The 17,431-nt window shown below is 44.6% G+C and overlaps 1 protein-coding gene across 2 annotated transcripts in view; it reads right to left on the bottom strand.

Annotated features, from left to right (window-relative positions):
• LOC121168257 (treslin-like) overlaps positions 1 to 17,210 on the bottom strand; it is a 38,434-nt gene extending 21,224 nt beyond the window's left edge. Inside the window, exons 1-7 of one of the 2 annotated variants that reach the window (XM_040998174.1) lie at positions 16,545 to 17,210; positions 12,708 to 12,976; positions 11,035 to 11,260; positions 8,904 to 9,138; positions 7,005 to 7,134; positions 2,889 to 3,022; positions 725 to 943 (exon numbers count right to left, since the gene is read on the bottom strand). In XM_040998174.1, coding sequence (XP_040854108.1) covers positions 725 to 943; positions 2,889 to 3,022; positions 7,005 to 7,134; positions 8,904 to 9,138; positions 11,035 to 11,260; positions 12,708 to 12,976; positions 16,545 to 17,210 — 1,879 coding nt within the window. Of the gene's footprint in view, positions 1 to 724; positions 944 to 2,888; positions 3,023 to 7,004; positions 7,135 to 8,903; positions 9,139 to 11,034; positions 11,274 to 12,707; positions 12,977 to 16,544 lie in introns of both variants that reach the window. The other variant, XM_040998173.1, reaches the window with a different exon arrangement.
• Positions 17,211 to 17,431: the final 221 nt, after the last annotated feature.

Genomic DNA, 17,431 nt, shown 5'->3' with positions numbered 1-17,431 from the left:
AGGATCTAGTTTAGAAGTTACAGGAAAACCACCTCCTCTGCTATTCTCTGCACATGCGTCACCTGTGTCTCACCTACATCATTCATCAGCTCATTAGAGATGCTCTGCTCACACATGCCAATGACCCACTGTGGATCTAGAATTCCACAGGGAAGGAACCTTTGCAGGGGCAAAGTCTGGAATTCTCAGAACTCAAAGGTGGCATCATACAAACCTTGCCAACGTTTATAAGCAAGGTTCATGTTCAACCCACAGGACTGGCATCAGCACTGAATTCAGCATATACACTAACAATGATAACATACTACAGTTGAATCTGTTGGGAGGGAGGCGGGGAGAAAAAAGCAACCAGGAAAACAAAAATCGCCCAACTAAGTTCTTCTTCCTACTTTGTCCCAGCCCTAAATCATTCAACCTTTTTCCTCTCTCCCTCCACTCACAAACGTAGCCTTAATCCTTGTCCTACAGCCCTTCCTCTTCATGTATCTTTACTCTTTATTATCATGTAACGCACACATCTCCTCTTTTAGATGCGTAGTTCTTATAAATACTACTTCTGTAAGATCAGTTTCATCTCTACAATTAAATTCTAAATCTAAGACTAGGATACTTCAGAGCATGAGACAGATATCCAAAATATCAATTAAGGGACATGATCAGACACATTTAAAAACACGAAGAGCATAAAAGAGCAAACAGCACAATGTACAGAAGGGAGGCATACCTTTCGGTTTAGAGCTTCTTAATGTCCTTCCTCGGTCTTCCAGTTTATCTGCTGCTTTTCCACCGCTTACCCTTGGGACTCCCTTGTCCCCAGGCACTTCTGGGCTGTCATCCGGGTGTAACTTCTGAGCCTTCACATTGAGCCTGGCAACATTCACCATCTTCAAGGAACGGCACATGGCATTCATCTTCTGCCTCACTGGAGTGCGAGGAACACCGCCTGCCACACAGCATCAGGGGAGGAAAAGTCCATCAATGCCGCTCCTGAGGAACCACGAACTCCTGCAGCTCAAACCACAGGGAAAGACCAGTGGAGGATATCCCTTCAGACTTCTTTGGTTCGGTGGTTCTTGCAGAGCTTTCTCCCCAAGACCCATTGAGATAGAACCTCTTTCTTTAAACAGGGTTTAGGAACTAAGCATCTCAATGTAATGATTTTTTTTTTTTCCTGTAAGGCAAATGCCTAAAGATTCATTCTGAGGCCACTGAAGCTTCTCTGAACGGTAACTTTTGGAATCTGCATCAAGGGGCAGTTTTCATACCCTTTGATATAATTTGTTCCTATAAACCTACCTTAAAAAAAATGAATATCAAAAATTTTTACATGATGAACACTGTAGTATTACTTATTATCGTCACGACTACAAAACCAGCAGCCAGCATTGTGGTGCCATGAGCTAGGCTGCCAGCTGCAATGCCTGCATCCCATCCAGCTTTAAGTAACAGCTGCTCAGCTCAGATCCAGCTCCCTGCTAAAGTACCAATACCTAGAACGGTAGCAGAGTGTTCCTACTATTCAATTCAGAGGCCCTGAGGAAGCTCTGGGCTCCAGGCTTCAGCTTGGCCCAGACCTGGCTGCTCTAGCTACTTGGGAAGTAAATTAGTGGTTTATTCTCTCTCTACCACCTCTCCACTCCCTACCCCAGCCAATCTTCAAATAAATAAATAAATCTTAAATAACAAAAATCAAATGTGGGGAACCTAAATGTTCAACAAAGTAAAAATTATGTAAATTTTGTTATGCAACAAGCTGCAATAATTACAAAGTAACAGATGAACAAACATGTATAATACAAAGTTGTAACATATTTCTGCTATAACTAAAAAAGAAAATGTTTTATTCATGGGTGATCTGCAATTTTCTTCAAATCTGAAATAAAAGCATTTTCTTGTCTTCATTTAGTTATCATTTCACCCTCACTTTAGGGACTGTCAATATTTAAATTGAACCTGGTGCAATAGCTCATTGACTCTTACAAAAGCTGGGATCCCATATGGGTGCCGGTTCATTTCCCAGCTGCTCCATATCTGCATCCAGTTCCCTGCTTGTGGCCTGGAAAGGCAGTATAAGATGGCCCAAAGCCTTGGTACCCTGCACCTGCATGGGATACCCAGAAGAAGCTCCTGGTGTCTGGCTTTGGATCAGCTCAGTTCAGGCTGTTGCTGCTACTTAGGGAGTGAACCACACTCTCCTCTCTGTAAATCTTCCTTTCCAATAAAAATAATAAAATAAATATTAAAAAAAATTGTTTCAAATTCATTTTCATTTTATTTGAAGGACAGAAAATGAGACAGAGATCTTCCAGCCCACAACAGCCATGGCTGGGCAAGGCTGAACACAGGAGCGGAATCTCCCACATAAGTGGTAGGCCTTCTAAGGTGTGCATCTGCAGTTAGCTATAAAGAACAGAAGAATTGGGATCCAGCTCCAGGTACTGTGTGATATGGGTTCAGGCACCACAAGTGGCAGCCTAACTACTGTGCCAAACAGCTGCCCCAGATGTCAATCTTCTAAAACATATAATCTCATAAAACCCAGGCCTGGCGCAGTAGCCTAGTGGCTAAAGTCCTTGCACACACCGGGATCCCATGAGCACCAATTCATTTCCCAGCTGCTCCACTTTCCATCCAGCTCCCTGCCTGTGGCCTGGGAAAGCAGTAGAGGATGGCCCAGGAACTTGGGACCCTGCACCCATGTGGGAGATCGAGAAGTTGTTTCTGGCTATGGATCAACTCAACATGAGCCATTGTGGCTGCTTTGGGAGTGAACCAATGAATGGAAGATCTTTCTCTCTGTATTTTCTTCTCTCTTCATATCTGCCTTTCTAATCAAAATAAATAAATTTAAAAAAAAGAGAGAGACAGACAGGACTTTGGGTGCATACGTTTCTTTCTGTCGTCCTGATTAGCTGTGGCAGATTCTTCACGGCGTTTCCTCTGGTAGACCTCCGAGAGGCCCCGGGTTAATTCACTCTCAGTTTTGGAAGATTCTTTATTAGCTGAGGCAGCTTGTAACAACCTGTAAAATCAAGATACTTGGCTTAAACCAGAGTTTTAATTTTTCAAAATTTTAAGATAAAACAAAGCAGCAGTAGAAAAAAGAAAACACCATCCTTTTAAAAACCTACCTAAAGATGTCCCCACAAGATGCCCAACAAAATAATTTTTCTTTTTCAGGAAGGAAAGTGTCCCTACTCGCGCTGATTCGCAAAGCCACGCTGTTCACAAGACTGTGAGCCTTGGCATTCACTACTGCCTTCTTCCCAGCTACGGGGATGGATGCATCTTGCAATGACTGTAACAGTTTCACAGCTATTCTGTTCTTACTTTAAAACACACCAAATTACAATGTGAAACAGTATAATAGGAAATGAACAAATATGGGATTGGTAATAGGATTAAGTTAATAATGATTAAGTCACTCAATGCTCCCCCCCCCCATATTAGCCACTAAGGAAATCATGAAAACAGCGTGACATGAAAAGCACATTGTTTATCTTTTATTATCTGATTAGGAAACAGGAGGAAGCTCCGATGACATGGGCTGAGCAGATCTCGCAGGTGAGAACAGCACCGGGGCCGACAGTCGCAAACCTGCACCATGCTATTGCAGATTCGGTCTCCCTGACTGCTGGCACTTGCCACAAGGGTGAGGAGTTTTGACTTTTTCTGTTCATGTTTAAAAACATGAACCTTTCAGAAAAAGTATGGAAAGCAATATGAGTAAGACAAGCATGTACCTCTTAGCAAGATAAAATATTTGCTAATAGTTGGCCAGATCTGCTTCAGCCTTTTAATGAACTGTCTCATTACAGACACAGCTAAAACTTTAGCCCATCTTTCCCACCCCTTCCTCCCAATGTTCTGGAATCACGAACAAAACAAAATGTCATGAATTTCACATAAATGATGATACAATTTTGTCTGCCCTGCACATGTTTATTTTCTATATGTATAGAGAAGTAGCTCTAGGTTATTCCTTTCTAATAATGAATGTATCATTATTAGATTGCACAGTGTTTTACTGATCCATTTTGCTTCTGAAGCTCCATGAGTCCTTCTCATAATTAATGACCAGCAACGAATATTCAAGTAGCTTCCCTTGTGTCTGAATCTCCTTGGTAGATAATGCTAGAAGACAAATTGCTGAGTTCACAGTACGTGAAGATTCTGTTTTGTAAAATGTTAAAACTCCTCGGATCGGCTCAGCTCTGGCTATTGTAGTCACTTGGGGAGTGAATCAGTGGATGGAAGATCTTCCTCTGCTCTCCTCGGTAAATCTGCCTTTCCAATAAAAATTAATAATCATAGAAAAAAAAAACCTCTCATTCACAGTTCTCATGCCCTTGTTATCTTCATGTTGAGTAATTTCTGACTGATGTGTATGACACAGAATCTAGTTTTCCTTATTTCCAATTTCAATCTGCCTGAACTGAGCTTCTTTTCAAATGACTGACCCAAAAAATCTGTTCATGAGTGAATTGCTTATTCACATCCTTTGCCCAGTTTTCAGCTGGAGTACTTTTCTTTCTTTTTTCTTTTTTAAAGTTTTTTTTTATTTTTATTGGGAAGTCAGATTTACAAAGACAAGGAGAAACAGAAAAATCTTTGTGGCCACAATGACCGAAGCTGAGCTGATCTCCCGCTCAGGCGCAGGGTCCCAAACCTCTGGACCATCCTCCACTGCTTTCCCAAGCTGCAAGCAGGAAGCTGGAAGGGAAGTGCAACAACCAGGATATGAACTGACACCCATCTAAGATTCTAGTGCATGCAAGGTGAGGTCTTTAGCCACTAGGCTACTGCGCTGGGCCTCGTAGATTTTTTTTTTATTGGAAAGGCGGATATACAGAGGAAAGACAGAGAGGAAGATCTTCCATCCGTTGACTCACTCCCCAGGCGGCTGCAACGGCTGGAGATGAGCCAATCTGAAGCCAGGAGCCTCTTCCAGGTCTCCCACACGGGTGCAGGGTTCCAAGGCTTTGGGCCGTCCTCGACTGCTTTCCCGGGCCACAGGCAGGAAGCGAGATGGGAAGCGGGGCTGCCGGGATTAGAACCGGCACCCATATGGGATCCCGGGCGTGCAAGGTGAGAACCTTAACCACTGTGCCATTGCGGCAGGCGCATGGGCCTAGTAGATTGCTTTTCTTCATAAATTCTTAGGAGGTCCATACTAATTGAACACTTTGCTATGTATATGCTTACAGCTACCTCAGTATAGCATTTGTCCTTGTACTTTAACACAAAAATTTTAAAAATTCACTATTGTAAAATCTTTTCCTTTATGGTTTCAGTTTTTTGCCTTAAATAAGAAATCCATACTTCTCTTGATATTCTCCTAGATATTTTTTCTTCTAATATTACTAACATTATGTTTCTCACATTTACTCTATTGATCAATTAGAAACTGACTTAAGAAAGCACTTCAAAAAGTTTATGGGGGCCTGGTGGTGTGGCCTAGCAGCTAAAGTCCTCACCCTGAACGCGCCAGGATCCCATTTAGGTACCGGTTCTAATCCCGGCTGTTCCACTTCCCATCCAGCTCCCTGCCTGTGGCCTGGGAAAGCAGTGAAGGACAAAGCTTTGGGACCCTGCACCCATGTGGGAGACCCAGAAGAAGTTCCTGGTTCCCGGCTTCGGATCGGCGCAGCACTGGCCGTTGCGCTCACTTGGGGAGTGAATCATTGGGCGGAAGATCTTCCTCTCTATCTCTCCTCCTCTCTGTACATCTGACTTTGTAATAAAAAATAAATAAATCTTTAAAAAAAAAAAAAAGGTTTATGGGAAAATAGAATAAAAAGTTTTACTTTTATGCAAAAATTCTTAAGCCCATGCATGTGCAGTCTTCAAAAACTCAAGGAACTGCATTATATTATGAAAAACTACGGAAGTGTCTAAAAAAAATTTTGAATCAAAATGAATTCACGTTTGGCTGCCTTTCTAGGTACATTAGCAGGCAGCTGGGAGTGAAGCCAGCATCCTGATAGAGGAATGCTCACACAGCATTCTCTATCATAGGTGGTAGCCTAATCTGTTGCACTAAAATGCCAGCCACACACACTGCTTTATTTATGACAAATGCTGATATCTCACTGGTGGATGTGCATCTATTTTAATGTTGGATCCTTTATCTATAACATATTTGTGATGTCTATTTGTAGAAACTTTAATAACTAGTTGCTAACACAAATTACATCCTTCTATGAATTATAATTTCCAATTGTATGTTTACAGAATAACTGAATCTTCTATCAAGACAATCATACTGCTTTCAAATATCAGTATTTATATTTCATGAAAACAAAGATTTTTAAAACATGGGCCAGATTTGTGCACCAAACACAAAACACTGAAATTAAATGAAGAGATATACCATGTTCATGGATCAGAGGCCTCAATTTTCCCAAATTTATCTATGACTCAATCTACGCTCAGTTAAAATTCCAAAGGCTTTTTTGTGGAAACTGAGGCTAACTCTGGAAAGACAAAAGATCAAGAATGACCAAGGAAATCTGAAATAGTTGAGAAATTTACCCTGACTTAGATTCACTATAGAGACACAGAATGTGGTTTTGGTGTAAAGGCATATTTAACAGAGGTGGTATTTGTACTGGACTCTGTATAGAAAAGGAATTGCACGGGGCCCGGCTCAGTAGTCTAGTAGCTAAAGCCCTTGCTTTTTTGCACGTGCAGGAATCCATATAGACACCGGTTCTAATCCGGCAGCTCCACTTCCCATCCAGCTCCCTGCTTGTGGCCTGGGAAAGCAGCGGAGGATGGCCCAAGGCCTTGGGACCCTGCACCCGCATGAGAGAGCTTCCTGGCTTCAGATTGGCTCAGCTATGGCTGTTGCAGCCACTTGGTGAGTGAATCAACAGATAGAAGATCTTTTTCTCTGTCTCTCCTCCTCTCTGTATATCTGACTTTGCAATAAAAAAAATTATAGGCAGATTGCTGAAAATTAATTTTAATAAACACTATTTAGAGAAACAGAAAACTCTTACCAGAATGATTCCATCAAAGTTGAACTGGCACCACTGGTGTTTGAGAAAGGAAACCAGTTTTCCACAATGGTGGGATTCCAGACAGTGGTACGGCCAAGCTCCTGCAGGGCCCACTCTGGAGCAGGAGGAGCTGCAGGAACACAGGAACAGCAGGGAAGGTAACATTAGAACCAGAGCAGCTAAATCCCAGTGCTCATGCTCCCCTGCACTGAGTTTCCTTCCAAACATGCAAATAAGACCGTTAAAACAACCTGCCTTTGGGACTAGTATAAGGTGCAGTGCCTTAAGGCAGCTATAGTATCAGCATGTCATATGAGTACCTGTTCAGTTCTGCTCCCTGTTGATGCATCTACGAAAGCAGAAGATGGGCCAAGGATTTGAGTTCCTGTATCCATGTGGGAGACCCAAAAGAGGCTCTGGACTTAGATTTCTACCCACTGTAGCCATTTGCGGAGTGAACTGGCAGACAGCAGACCTCTCTATCACTCATGTCTCTCCCTAATTCTACCTTTCAAATACATAAATAAACCTTAAAAATTTCTTTAAAAGAAAGCAACCATTTATGTGTACCACAAACTCTTACAGGGCTAGGTTGTCTACGAAAAATGTTTCTGAATGACATGCAAACACGATTTTAAGTTTTTCTGTTCTTGGTTTTCTGTTCCCCTCATCTTATTTTTGATTACTCCTCTGAATAGGTCAAAAAATATATTTTTTCCACATCTATATCCTTTTAAAGTGGCTTTAGCAGAGCCAGCATTATTGGCATGTTGATTAAGCTGCCACTTCCACTTCTGGCATCCATATCAGCACTGATTCCAGTCCTTGCTGCTCCACTTCCTAACCAGCTCCCTGATAATGCACCTGGGACAGCAGAAGACGGTCCAGGTGCTCCTGACTTCAACCTGGCCCAGTGCTGGATGATGTGGCCATTTGGGGAGAGAAGCAGCAGGTGGAAGATTTATCTGCCTTTGCTTCTCTCTTTGTAACTCTGCCTTTCAAATAAATAATCTTTTAGAATAAATAATGTATTAACATAAGAGCAACTAAAACTGCAAAACAAAGCTTTTCTGCTGCATTGAGGATTTCAAATAAGAAACTAGCAAAATTAGGTTTACTGTGGTGCAAAAAGTGTTGAAACCCATGTCTTATCTTTTTTTCTTGTATATTTTTTTAAATGTAAAATTTTATTTTTATTTTGACAATCTTTACATAGTTAATTAGGGTAAGAAGGTTCAAGGGCTACAGGAAAGTGGATAATACTAGTATGTTTTCCATATTGTTATCTTCATGTTTAAGGGGGGGTATTAAGGGAGAAGGCCCACCCAATTTCCCACCCTCCCCAGGTCCCGGATGTAGGGCATGCTCTGAGGTTCTTGCTAGAACCTCCTTTTTCCTTTTTGAAAGATTTATTTGTATTGGAAAGTCAGATTTACAAAGAACTGAGGCGATCTGGAGCCAGGAGCTTCTTCTGGGTCTCCCACATGAGTGCAGCATCCTAAGGCTTTGGGACATCCTCTATCGCTTTGCCAGGCCACAAGCAGGGAGCTGGATAGGATGTGGAGCAGCTGGGACACAAATCGACACCCATATGGTATCCCAGCGCACATGAGGCGAGCACTTTAGCCACTGCACCAGACCCATGCATTGCCTCTTTATATTGTCCATGAACTTTCTGAAAGCTCCTTATGTATTAGAAACCATCTTTTACCTTTCTGGTTTCATAGGAGTACAATGCATGATTTCAACACCTTTTGCATTTAAACTGAAGTAGCTTGATTTTGTATGTCCAGTAACATTGAGCTTCTATAAGTGCATGGTGAAAAAACAAGTTCTGATGTTGCAGAAAATTGCAAACCACCCAGACTATGCTGGCTACTTTTGAGCTTTTGAGCTTACCAGAAGGAGCAGGATCAACTAGTGAATGATCAACCTGATTCAGTATATCATCCACAACATCTGAGAAAAGGGAAGTTGTATCATGGGTGCCCTGAGCCACAGCTGTTGGGAAAGAAGGACTCTGAAATACAGCCTCCTCAGTGCGAAACACGATGAGAACTGTAGTACTGGTAGACAGCGGGGAAATAACTCCAGTGACTGGGGGCCAACCTTCCCCAGGGTCCACGGTGACAACCTACATAAAAAGAACTAATTAGTTGGGTGTTGTTGCAAATATGTTATAAAAATGTAATTTAGTAAAAGAATCATTTCCTCAATGATTATTAAAATAGACAGGAAGAGACTTGATGACTAGTAGAGGCAGAAAAGAACCTACTATTTATATAGTTCCATTCACCTAGTCTTTCAACTCATAAATAAGGAAAATCTACCGTTTATGATTATTATACCCTTACATAGATACATCAAGGCTAAATGAAGAAGTACCAGTTTGTCACCCAGGGAGTAAGGGGAGATTCAAGCTTGTCTCACTGCAAAACCCATGTAAGTCGGGCTGCATTGTGGCTCAGAAGGCTAAAACGCTGCCTGCGATGCTGCCATCCCATATCAGCATCCTAGTTCAAGTCCCGGCTCTTCTGTTTCTGATCCAACAATCAATGGCCTAGGTAGAAGACAGCCCAATGACCTGACCCCTGCCACCCGCATGGGAGACCAGGGAAAAGTTCCTGGCTCTTGAATTGAGCATAGCTTAGATCTAGCTGCTATGGTCACATATAGAGTGAAGCGTGTAGATGAAAGATCTCCTTGCTGGACTCGGCATAGTGGCCTAGCAGCTAAAATCCTCGCCTTGAATGCAATGGGATCCCATACGGGTGCAGATTCTGATCCCAGTGGCCCAGATTCCCATACAGCAACTTGCTTGTGGCCTGGGAAAGCAGCTGAGGACGGCCTAAAGCTTTGGGACCCTGCACCCACATGGGGGACAAGGAAGAGGCTGCAGGCTCCTGGTTTTGGATTGGCATAGCTCCAGTCATTGCAGTTGCTTGAGGAGTGAGTCATCAAGATCTTCCTCTCTGTATATCTGACTTTTCAATAAAAATACATGAATAAATCTTAAAGAAAAATTCATGCAAGCAATCACAAGGCAACCCTATCATCTAAGGAATTCACCCAGAAGATACAGTGGGCAAAAGAGCTGAGGTCTAATGTAGACTGTCTGCCTCCAAGTCCAGCACTCTTCATCAGTGCACAATGCTTAGAGCGGTAACTGCTCAGCAACCACTACATTCTTCTCTAGACTGCTTCCCAATGTCATCCAGGAAATAGATGCCTCCTGAGATTAGAGGAACAAGCAAGGTAAAGAATCTGTTGGTGGTTTAAAAAGCAGCCAATTTTTAATTTTTAATTTATTTTACAAATTTTGCAAAACTTATTTGAAAGGCAGATAAATAGCGACAGAAGAGAGTTCATCTGCTGTTTCACTTCCAGCTGCTCACACAGCTAGAGCTGGGCCAGGCGGAGGCCAGGAGCCAGAGACTCAGTATGGCTCTCTCCCACATGGGTGGCAGAGATCCAAGTCCTTGGGGCATCACCTGCTGCTTCCCAGGCTGTGCAGAACAGAACGCTAGACGGGAAGCAGAGTGAGGGTCTGCACCTAGGTTCTCCAATACAGGATGTGGGCAGCTTAAACGCTGAGCCCTATACCCACCACAACCATAACCTTTAACAGTAGACAGTTATGTTAATTATTGTTGAATTACATTGGGGACCATTATTATATCTAACTTTAAGATATAGTGATTATCCTTTAAATACTTAGGTAAAAGTAATAAATATATAATAGCATTTTAAAAATAATAAAAATTCTCCATCACTTCAGTACTTAGTATACTTATCCCATTTGGCCGACTGCCTTTCTCTATGTGACTATAACGTAATTGGATTTAGAGTTAATGCAATTTTATAAATGGTTCTTTACTAATGGGTTTTATTAAAATGACACTACAATGCAGACATTTGTAAAACGGCATCAGCTTTACAGAAAGGATATTACACTGGGTCCTGAGGTACTCCCTGGCACTTAGGGCACGCACTGTCTCACTGTATCAGTGTGACAATGGAGAACACTCACCAGATGCAGCTCCTCGGCTGTCAGCCTGCTCACCAGCTGCTGAAACAGCCTCGGGGTGGACTTGTGCTCCTCTGGGCTCTGTAACATCCAGCTATCAGTACCCAAAGTGCTGCTTGCTGGGAGGGACCACTGGGCCACCGAACCTTGCACAAAAATTCTCACTGGTGTTTGAAAATGTCTCTGATGCATTGCCAAGGGCTCCAGGGTGACGGTCCATGTTGCTTGACTCTCTTGGCCTGCTAGAAATAAAGTATACTAGATCTAAACAATACCATGAATGCTGGGCCTAGTATAATGGCTCAGTGGCTAAATCCTCACCTAGCAATAAGCAGGATCCCATATGGGTGACAATTCATGTCCCAGCTGCTTCACTTTCCCATCCAGCTCCCTGCTTGTGGCCTGGGAAAGCAGTAGAGGACAGCCCAAAACCTCAGGAACCTGCACCCATGTGGGAAATCCTGGCTTCAGATCAGATCAGCTCAGCTCTAGCCACTGCAGCCACTTGGGGAGTGAATCAGCAGACAGAAGATCTTTCTGTCTCTCCTTCTCTCTGTAAATCTGCCTTTACAATAAAAATAAATAAATCCTGAATGCTAAAAAAAAAAAGTGAGTTTGCCAGTCGAGGTACCATTATTGTCTCCTAGTTCACACTTCTGTACTTACTCTACTGCCAACATTGCTAGCAAAAGCTACCCAGTTTTACTGGAAAAGCCATACACAAACAGGACTTTAAAAAGGCAAGATGTGTTTTCAGAACTTCACGAACTATAACTTAGGAATAAGTATCTAAGCAATCACTACCACTTAGAAGAAAGCATCATTTCTTACACCCATCAAACACAGTCAATGAGGTTAATTTCTGAAGACTGTATGAAGGTCTCCATCCCAGCCTCCTGCCAGTGCAGGCCTTGGAAGGCAGCAGTGACAGATGACGGAGCTGAATTCCTGCCACCCACACGGGAGATCTGGACTGCAGCCCCTGTTTCGGAGCGGCCCAGCCCCCGCTGCCATGAACAGCAGATGGGAGTGCTGTTTCTCGTTGACTATCTCACTCTCTCGAGACATAACAACTAAAAAATTTCCCTTGAAAACCCCTACAACTGCATACACTTCGCAGCATTGTTGTATAGAAACATCCCTACACAGTGCTATTTCTGTGATTATATATATGTATATAGGTATACAATGTGTTCAGAAACATATATAACTCAGAAATGAGTCACCAAATGGTGAGTCATAAAGTGAAGCAAATTTGTGACGCCTTCTACACTGGCTTTTCCTAGTCTCAAACACCGTTTTTGATTTCTGCAGATGAATGTATTTTCTCTCTAAGTCAGTCAGTGTTTCTCTAGGTCTTCACTCTATCAATCTCTTTGCTGATACAAAGGAATTCTAACCACCCCCGTGCCTGGGTACCTGAACAACATGACCCCTGACGGGACAGCTGGGCACTAGCTCTGTGTGTGCACGCGCTCGCAGTCGCACTGGACAGAGCTCACTCCTTCCTGTGAGAGCTCTGCCTGTGCACTGACATCTTCTCATTCTCTCCATGATAAACAGCAGGTGAGTGCCCATGCTGTAGGGAATGCTTAGGAAGTTTAAAGTATGGAGCTACCACAAAGGAAGGAATATACCTGGGATACAGAGAGAGCAATAGTAACAACTCAAATAGCATTTGTTTACCTTCCACAGGGAGAAACAACGTTCCCTTCATCCGTGGGAATGAGGCTTCGTACTCGGGAGAATTGTACAGCAGGTGGTTCAAAGTGGCCTCTGCTGGCAGGGTGGAGATCCAGGGAGAGAGGTGAGGTTCCTTTGACAGCACCTCCCCAGCTTTAGGAAGATCCCAGCTGAATGTCTCAGACAGCAGGACAGTGCCTCCCCCGTGGTGGAGCAGCTCACGCACGGTCCAGTACCCAAAGTGGTCTGGGCATTTCCACAGCTAAAATAAAAACAACCTCAGGTTACTGAAAATTAGATGGCAATAATTACAGGAAATCAGGAAAAAGTAAAGTTGGCAAGCACATGAAAGGGTTGGGGCACACAATTAATGTATTTATTGAACCAATCACAAATAACAGTCAGCATCCAGGTAGCATTTGATTAATGAAAAAACTACTTCACTTATATTTTTTTTTGTCAAAAAATAGAAGTGATGCAAGCCATGTTGTAAAGCATGAAATGTTCACATCCAAAGAAGCACAAACTATCACATATTAATACAAATAATTCTGCTACCCACGGTAACATGACAAATGGCAGGAGTACCTATCTAGACAGTGACTTGCCACCACAGATCTACTCAAGGACCAAATGACTCTTATATTTCCTATTTTAACTGGAACCTTCTCACCTCCAAGGCTGTCTCCTGCCTCTAGCACAGAAGTGACTCCTCAGCATAAACATAAACCTCTCACAACTGAACCCCCAGGCACATTCTCTTCTAATTCTCTCACCTATCTTATTTGCTGTTCCCTGCACATGTAACATTTCATAATATTCCAGTGTTCTCACTGCTTCTATTCATGTTTCTGTGCCTCCCCTTGCCCTTCTACCAGGTGAATGCTCATTACACTACTGTAGCTCAAACCCTACTTTGCACAAGTCCTAACTGCTTCACACACATCTTACTCTTAAGTCAACGGGGATTCAGCCAACTGCTGTTGAACAACCTCTATGTGACATAGTCCCTGTTTTCTAGGATCTTAAAAGTTGGAACTGAAGTGAGTGAAACAGCAATAACATGAAATATTTAGCAGTACCACAACAATATTCAGGCAACACGGGAATATGAAGATCACATATGGAATGTCATTTTGTTGGCAGGGAACTGTAAACTACTGCCATGTGAATGTGAGCCATTAAAACTACAGGTCTTCAAGGTCGTCCAGGTCACTGGTAACTTTCCATTACATTCAAGTTCTAAGACCGACAGAAAACTGCCCACCATTCACAGCAAGGGAATGACAGACTAGTGCAACAACCCAGGACAGTCTTGGCCAATGCTTTTAAAATTCTGGTTCTTATCCTGATGGACTTTTGAGCAGATCATGGTTAGCATTTGTTTTTAAAATGAAAATATTAAGCAAAGACAAAAAGAAAAAAAAAAAAAGAGGGGAGATGGTTAGTGCGTTGGCTTAGGCGGCTAATTCTCCATCTGTAAGCACTGGCATCCCATACAGGTGCCACTTTGTGTCCCAGCTGACATCTGCTCCATTTCCCATTTAGCTCCCTACTTATGATCTGGAAAAGCAGCAGAGGGTGGCTCAAGGCCTTGGGATCCTGTACCTACACAGGAGACCTGGAAGAAGCTTGCCTCTTGGCTTCTGATCAGTTCAGCTCCAGCCATTGTGGCCATTTAGGGAACGAATCAGAAGATGAAGGTTCTTTCTGTTTCTCTTCTCTCTGTAATTGTCTTTGAAATGAAAATACATCTTTGAAAAATAAAGAAAAAAAGGGTCTGGCGTGGTGACCTAGTGGCTAAAGTCCTTGCCTTGAACAAGCTGGAATTCCAGATGGGCGCCAGTTCTAATCCCGGCAGCCCCACTTCCCATCCAGCTCCCTGATTGTGGCCTGGGAAAGCAGTTGAGGACAGCCCAAAGCTTTGGGACCCTGCACCCATGTGGGAAACCTGGAAGAGGCTCCAGGCTCCTGGCTTTGGATCAGCACAGCACTGGCCATTGCGGTCACTTGGGGAGTGAATCATCGGACAAAAGATCTTCCTCTCTGTCTCTCCTCCTCTCTGTGTATCTTTCCAATAAAAATAAATAAATCTTTAAAGATAATAATAAAGAAAAAAGCAGATGCACAAAACTGTGTCAGAGGTTTCCCACCTCCTATTTGGAAATGTGAATTAAGATTTGAGTACAGGCTCTGTTTCTCTCAGTTCAATTCCCCAGACTGTGAGTTCATGTCCCAAGGGCAGGCTCTAAGTGTTTGTCCTGACAGTGAGGTTGGCCAGAGGCTCTCGAGTAGGAAAAAACAGATCTTCAACAGAAGACAATTCCAGAAAAATCTGAGGTCATCTGAGGGGCATTTTCTTGGAGGAAACAGCAGCAGATCCACCCCTCACACAGTGATGACGTCAAGTCAGGCCTGGAAGCGATTACAGAAAGATCCCACAAGCTTTAAAGACACAGTCATTTGAAAGGCAAAGTGACCAAGGCGGATAAACAGATCTTCTGTCATCTCATTCCCCAGATGCCCACGGCAGCTGCTGCAGGGCCAGGCCACAGGCAGAAACCAGAACTCCATCTGCACTTCCCAAGTTAGTGGCCCAAGAGCTTAGACCACGACCTCATGCCTCCTGGGGTGGATCAGGGGTAGAGTAGCAGGGACTTGCCAGCACTCCAATATGGGACAGAAGTGGCTCATACAGCACCTAAGCCCCACAGTGCACAGCCCTACCTGCTTAGCTTAATGGTATTCCAAAATAAATAAATAAATCTCCAAGCCCCATATGCTATGACTTATTTCTAACTGGTATTTGATAGTTCCAGGATAAAGTCTTTCCTGTGATTTGTTATCAGTTACCCCAAATCAAGTGTTCAATTGTTTCATACTATATGCAGCATTTAATTTGCCACCTTAACAAATTTTCATTTCTAGGATTCCATTTTCCCTATCAAGTGTTTATCTGACTTTTTTTTTTCTTGACAAACCACACTATCTTACTTTGGAATGTAATGTGTTTCCTGGACTTTGTATAGGAAAAACTGCGGGAAATTATAACACTGTATCATGAAAGCTCTTGCTTATTTTGCATCTGTAATCAGACTTTGTAACCAGCTCCCTTTAGAGATAGACAACTGTATCCACTGCCTATGGTGACCAAGTGGAACCCCATCTCCCACCTGGCTGAATCGGTTTCCAGACCACTTGCACGGGTGCGAACAAAGCCACACTTAGTGCCCTGAGCCCGAGATGGGCTCCCTAACCTCCCACCTCCTCCCTGGTCCTAAAGACTCAGCACAAACACACTTACTTCACGTTCAGCTCAAATCCACACAGCCGTTCCCTTTACCCAAAACGTTCCTTTCCTTTCTCCAATCATCCACTTCTCTGCTCAAAAAGGCCTTCCCTGAACACCACTCTAGACAAGTCACCTCATTCTACTTCCTTTGCTTTTCAACAGCTTTATTTTCTTCAGAAATCGATTATTTTCTCATCCAGTTTTCTTCAGAGCACGATTTGAAATATTAGCACTTATTTGTCTATGTATTTACTCTATTAACCTCCTCTGCTTAATGTAAGAGTACTTCAAAAAAAAAAAAAAAGTATGGGAAACACCACTGCAAGACTGGCTTAGTTTGGCACTAAAAAGTTTTGAAAGGCACAGCATTCGTTTCACAGTAAGAATTTCACGAAGTTCTTGAAGATCCTGCAAGGCGTGGATTTCACAATTTTTTCTGCACCAAAATAAACTTAGTTTTGAGGTCAAGACCCCCCCCCACCCTGCGTCCCTGTGTGCGGGGTCGGCCGTCCGCCCCGAGCCCACCACCACGCCGTACCTCCGGGCCCTCGGTGGTGTCCACCCAGTACAGCGTGATCTTCCGGGCGATCAGGACCTCCTGGACCCTGCGGGGCAGCAGCCTGTCCGTCAGCTGTCGCGGGCCGGGGGCCTCGCTGCCGCCCACGAACTGCAGCAGCTCGCGGCGCGAGTGCGGGCAGGGCGCCAGCAGGAAGACGGCGTTCCCGCGGCCCCCGAGCAGCGCGGCCGCCGCCGCCCCCGCCGCCCCGCGCGGCTCGCCCTCCACGTCCAGCAGCCTGCGGCCGCTGCTCCGCAGCACGGGCTTGGTGGGCGACGTGATCTCGGGCCGCTCCCACTCGTCCTCCAGCAGCGCCTCCAGCAGCGCGCCGTGCGTGTGGCTGGCCCTGGGCGCCGGGCCCGGCAGGTGGGCACCGCCGCCGCGGCCGCGCTCCCCGAGCCGGGCCTCCAGCTCCTCCTCAAAGACCTGCCACGAGCGGACGCCCAGCTCGCGGAAGCCGCGGCCGCGGGACGGCCGGCTCCGCGCCCCCTGCGAGTCGAAGAACTTGAAGGCCCAGTGGACCCTGGCCAGGCCGAAGCGGCAGCTGAGGTAAGTGAGCAGGCGCAGGGCGGCACGCCGGACGCGGCCGGGACGCTCCGCGCCGCCCGCGGTGTCCAGCAGCAGCATGACTTTGTGGCAGCAGGCCATGCCGGCCGCGCCGGGGATGCCGCCCGCGCCGCCTTCCTCTCAGCCCGGCGCCCCTTGAGGGAAGCGGACGCCTTCCCGGCCTCCCCGACGAGCCCCCGGTCCAAAGACTCCCGCGCTTGCCCCGAGTTGCTGCTATTGGCGGAGCGAGTTCCCAAGGCCACTTTCTATTGGCTGTCGGCCTTACGTAAAGTACGGGAACACTTCCATTTTTGAAGTCTATT

Source organism: Ochotona curzoniae, unplaced genomic scaffold (genome assembly GCF_017591425.1).
Source record: "Ochotona curzoniae isolate NIBS_2020 unplaced genomic scaffold, NIBS_Ocur_1.0 patch81, whole genome shotgun sequence".
Taxonomy (NCBI): Eukaryota; Metazoa; Chordata; class Mammalia; order Lagomorpha; family Ochotonidae; genus Ochotona; species Ochotona curzoniae.
The sequence above is the reverse complement of the archived record's forward strand: the minus strand, read 5'-3'. Positions and strand labels throughout refer to the sequence as shown.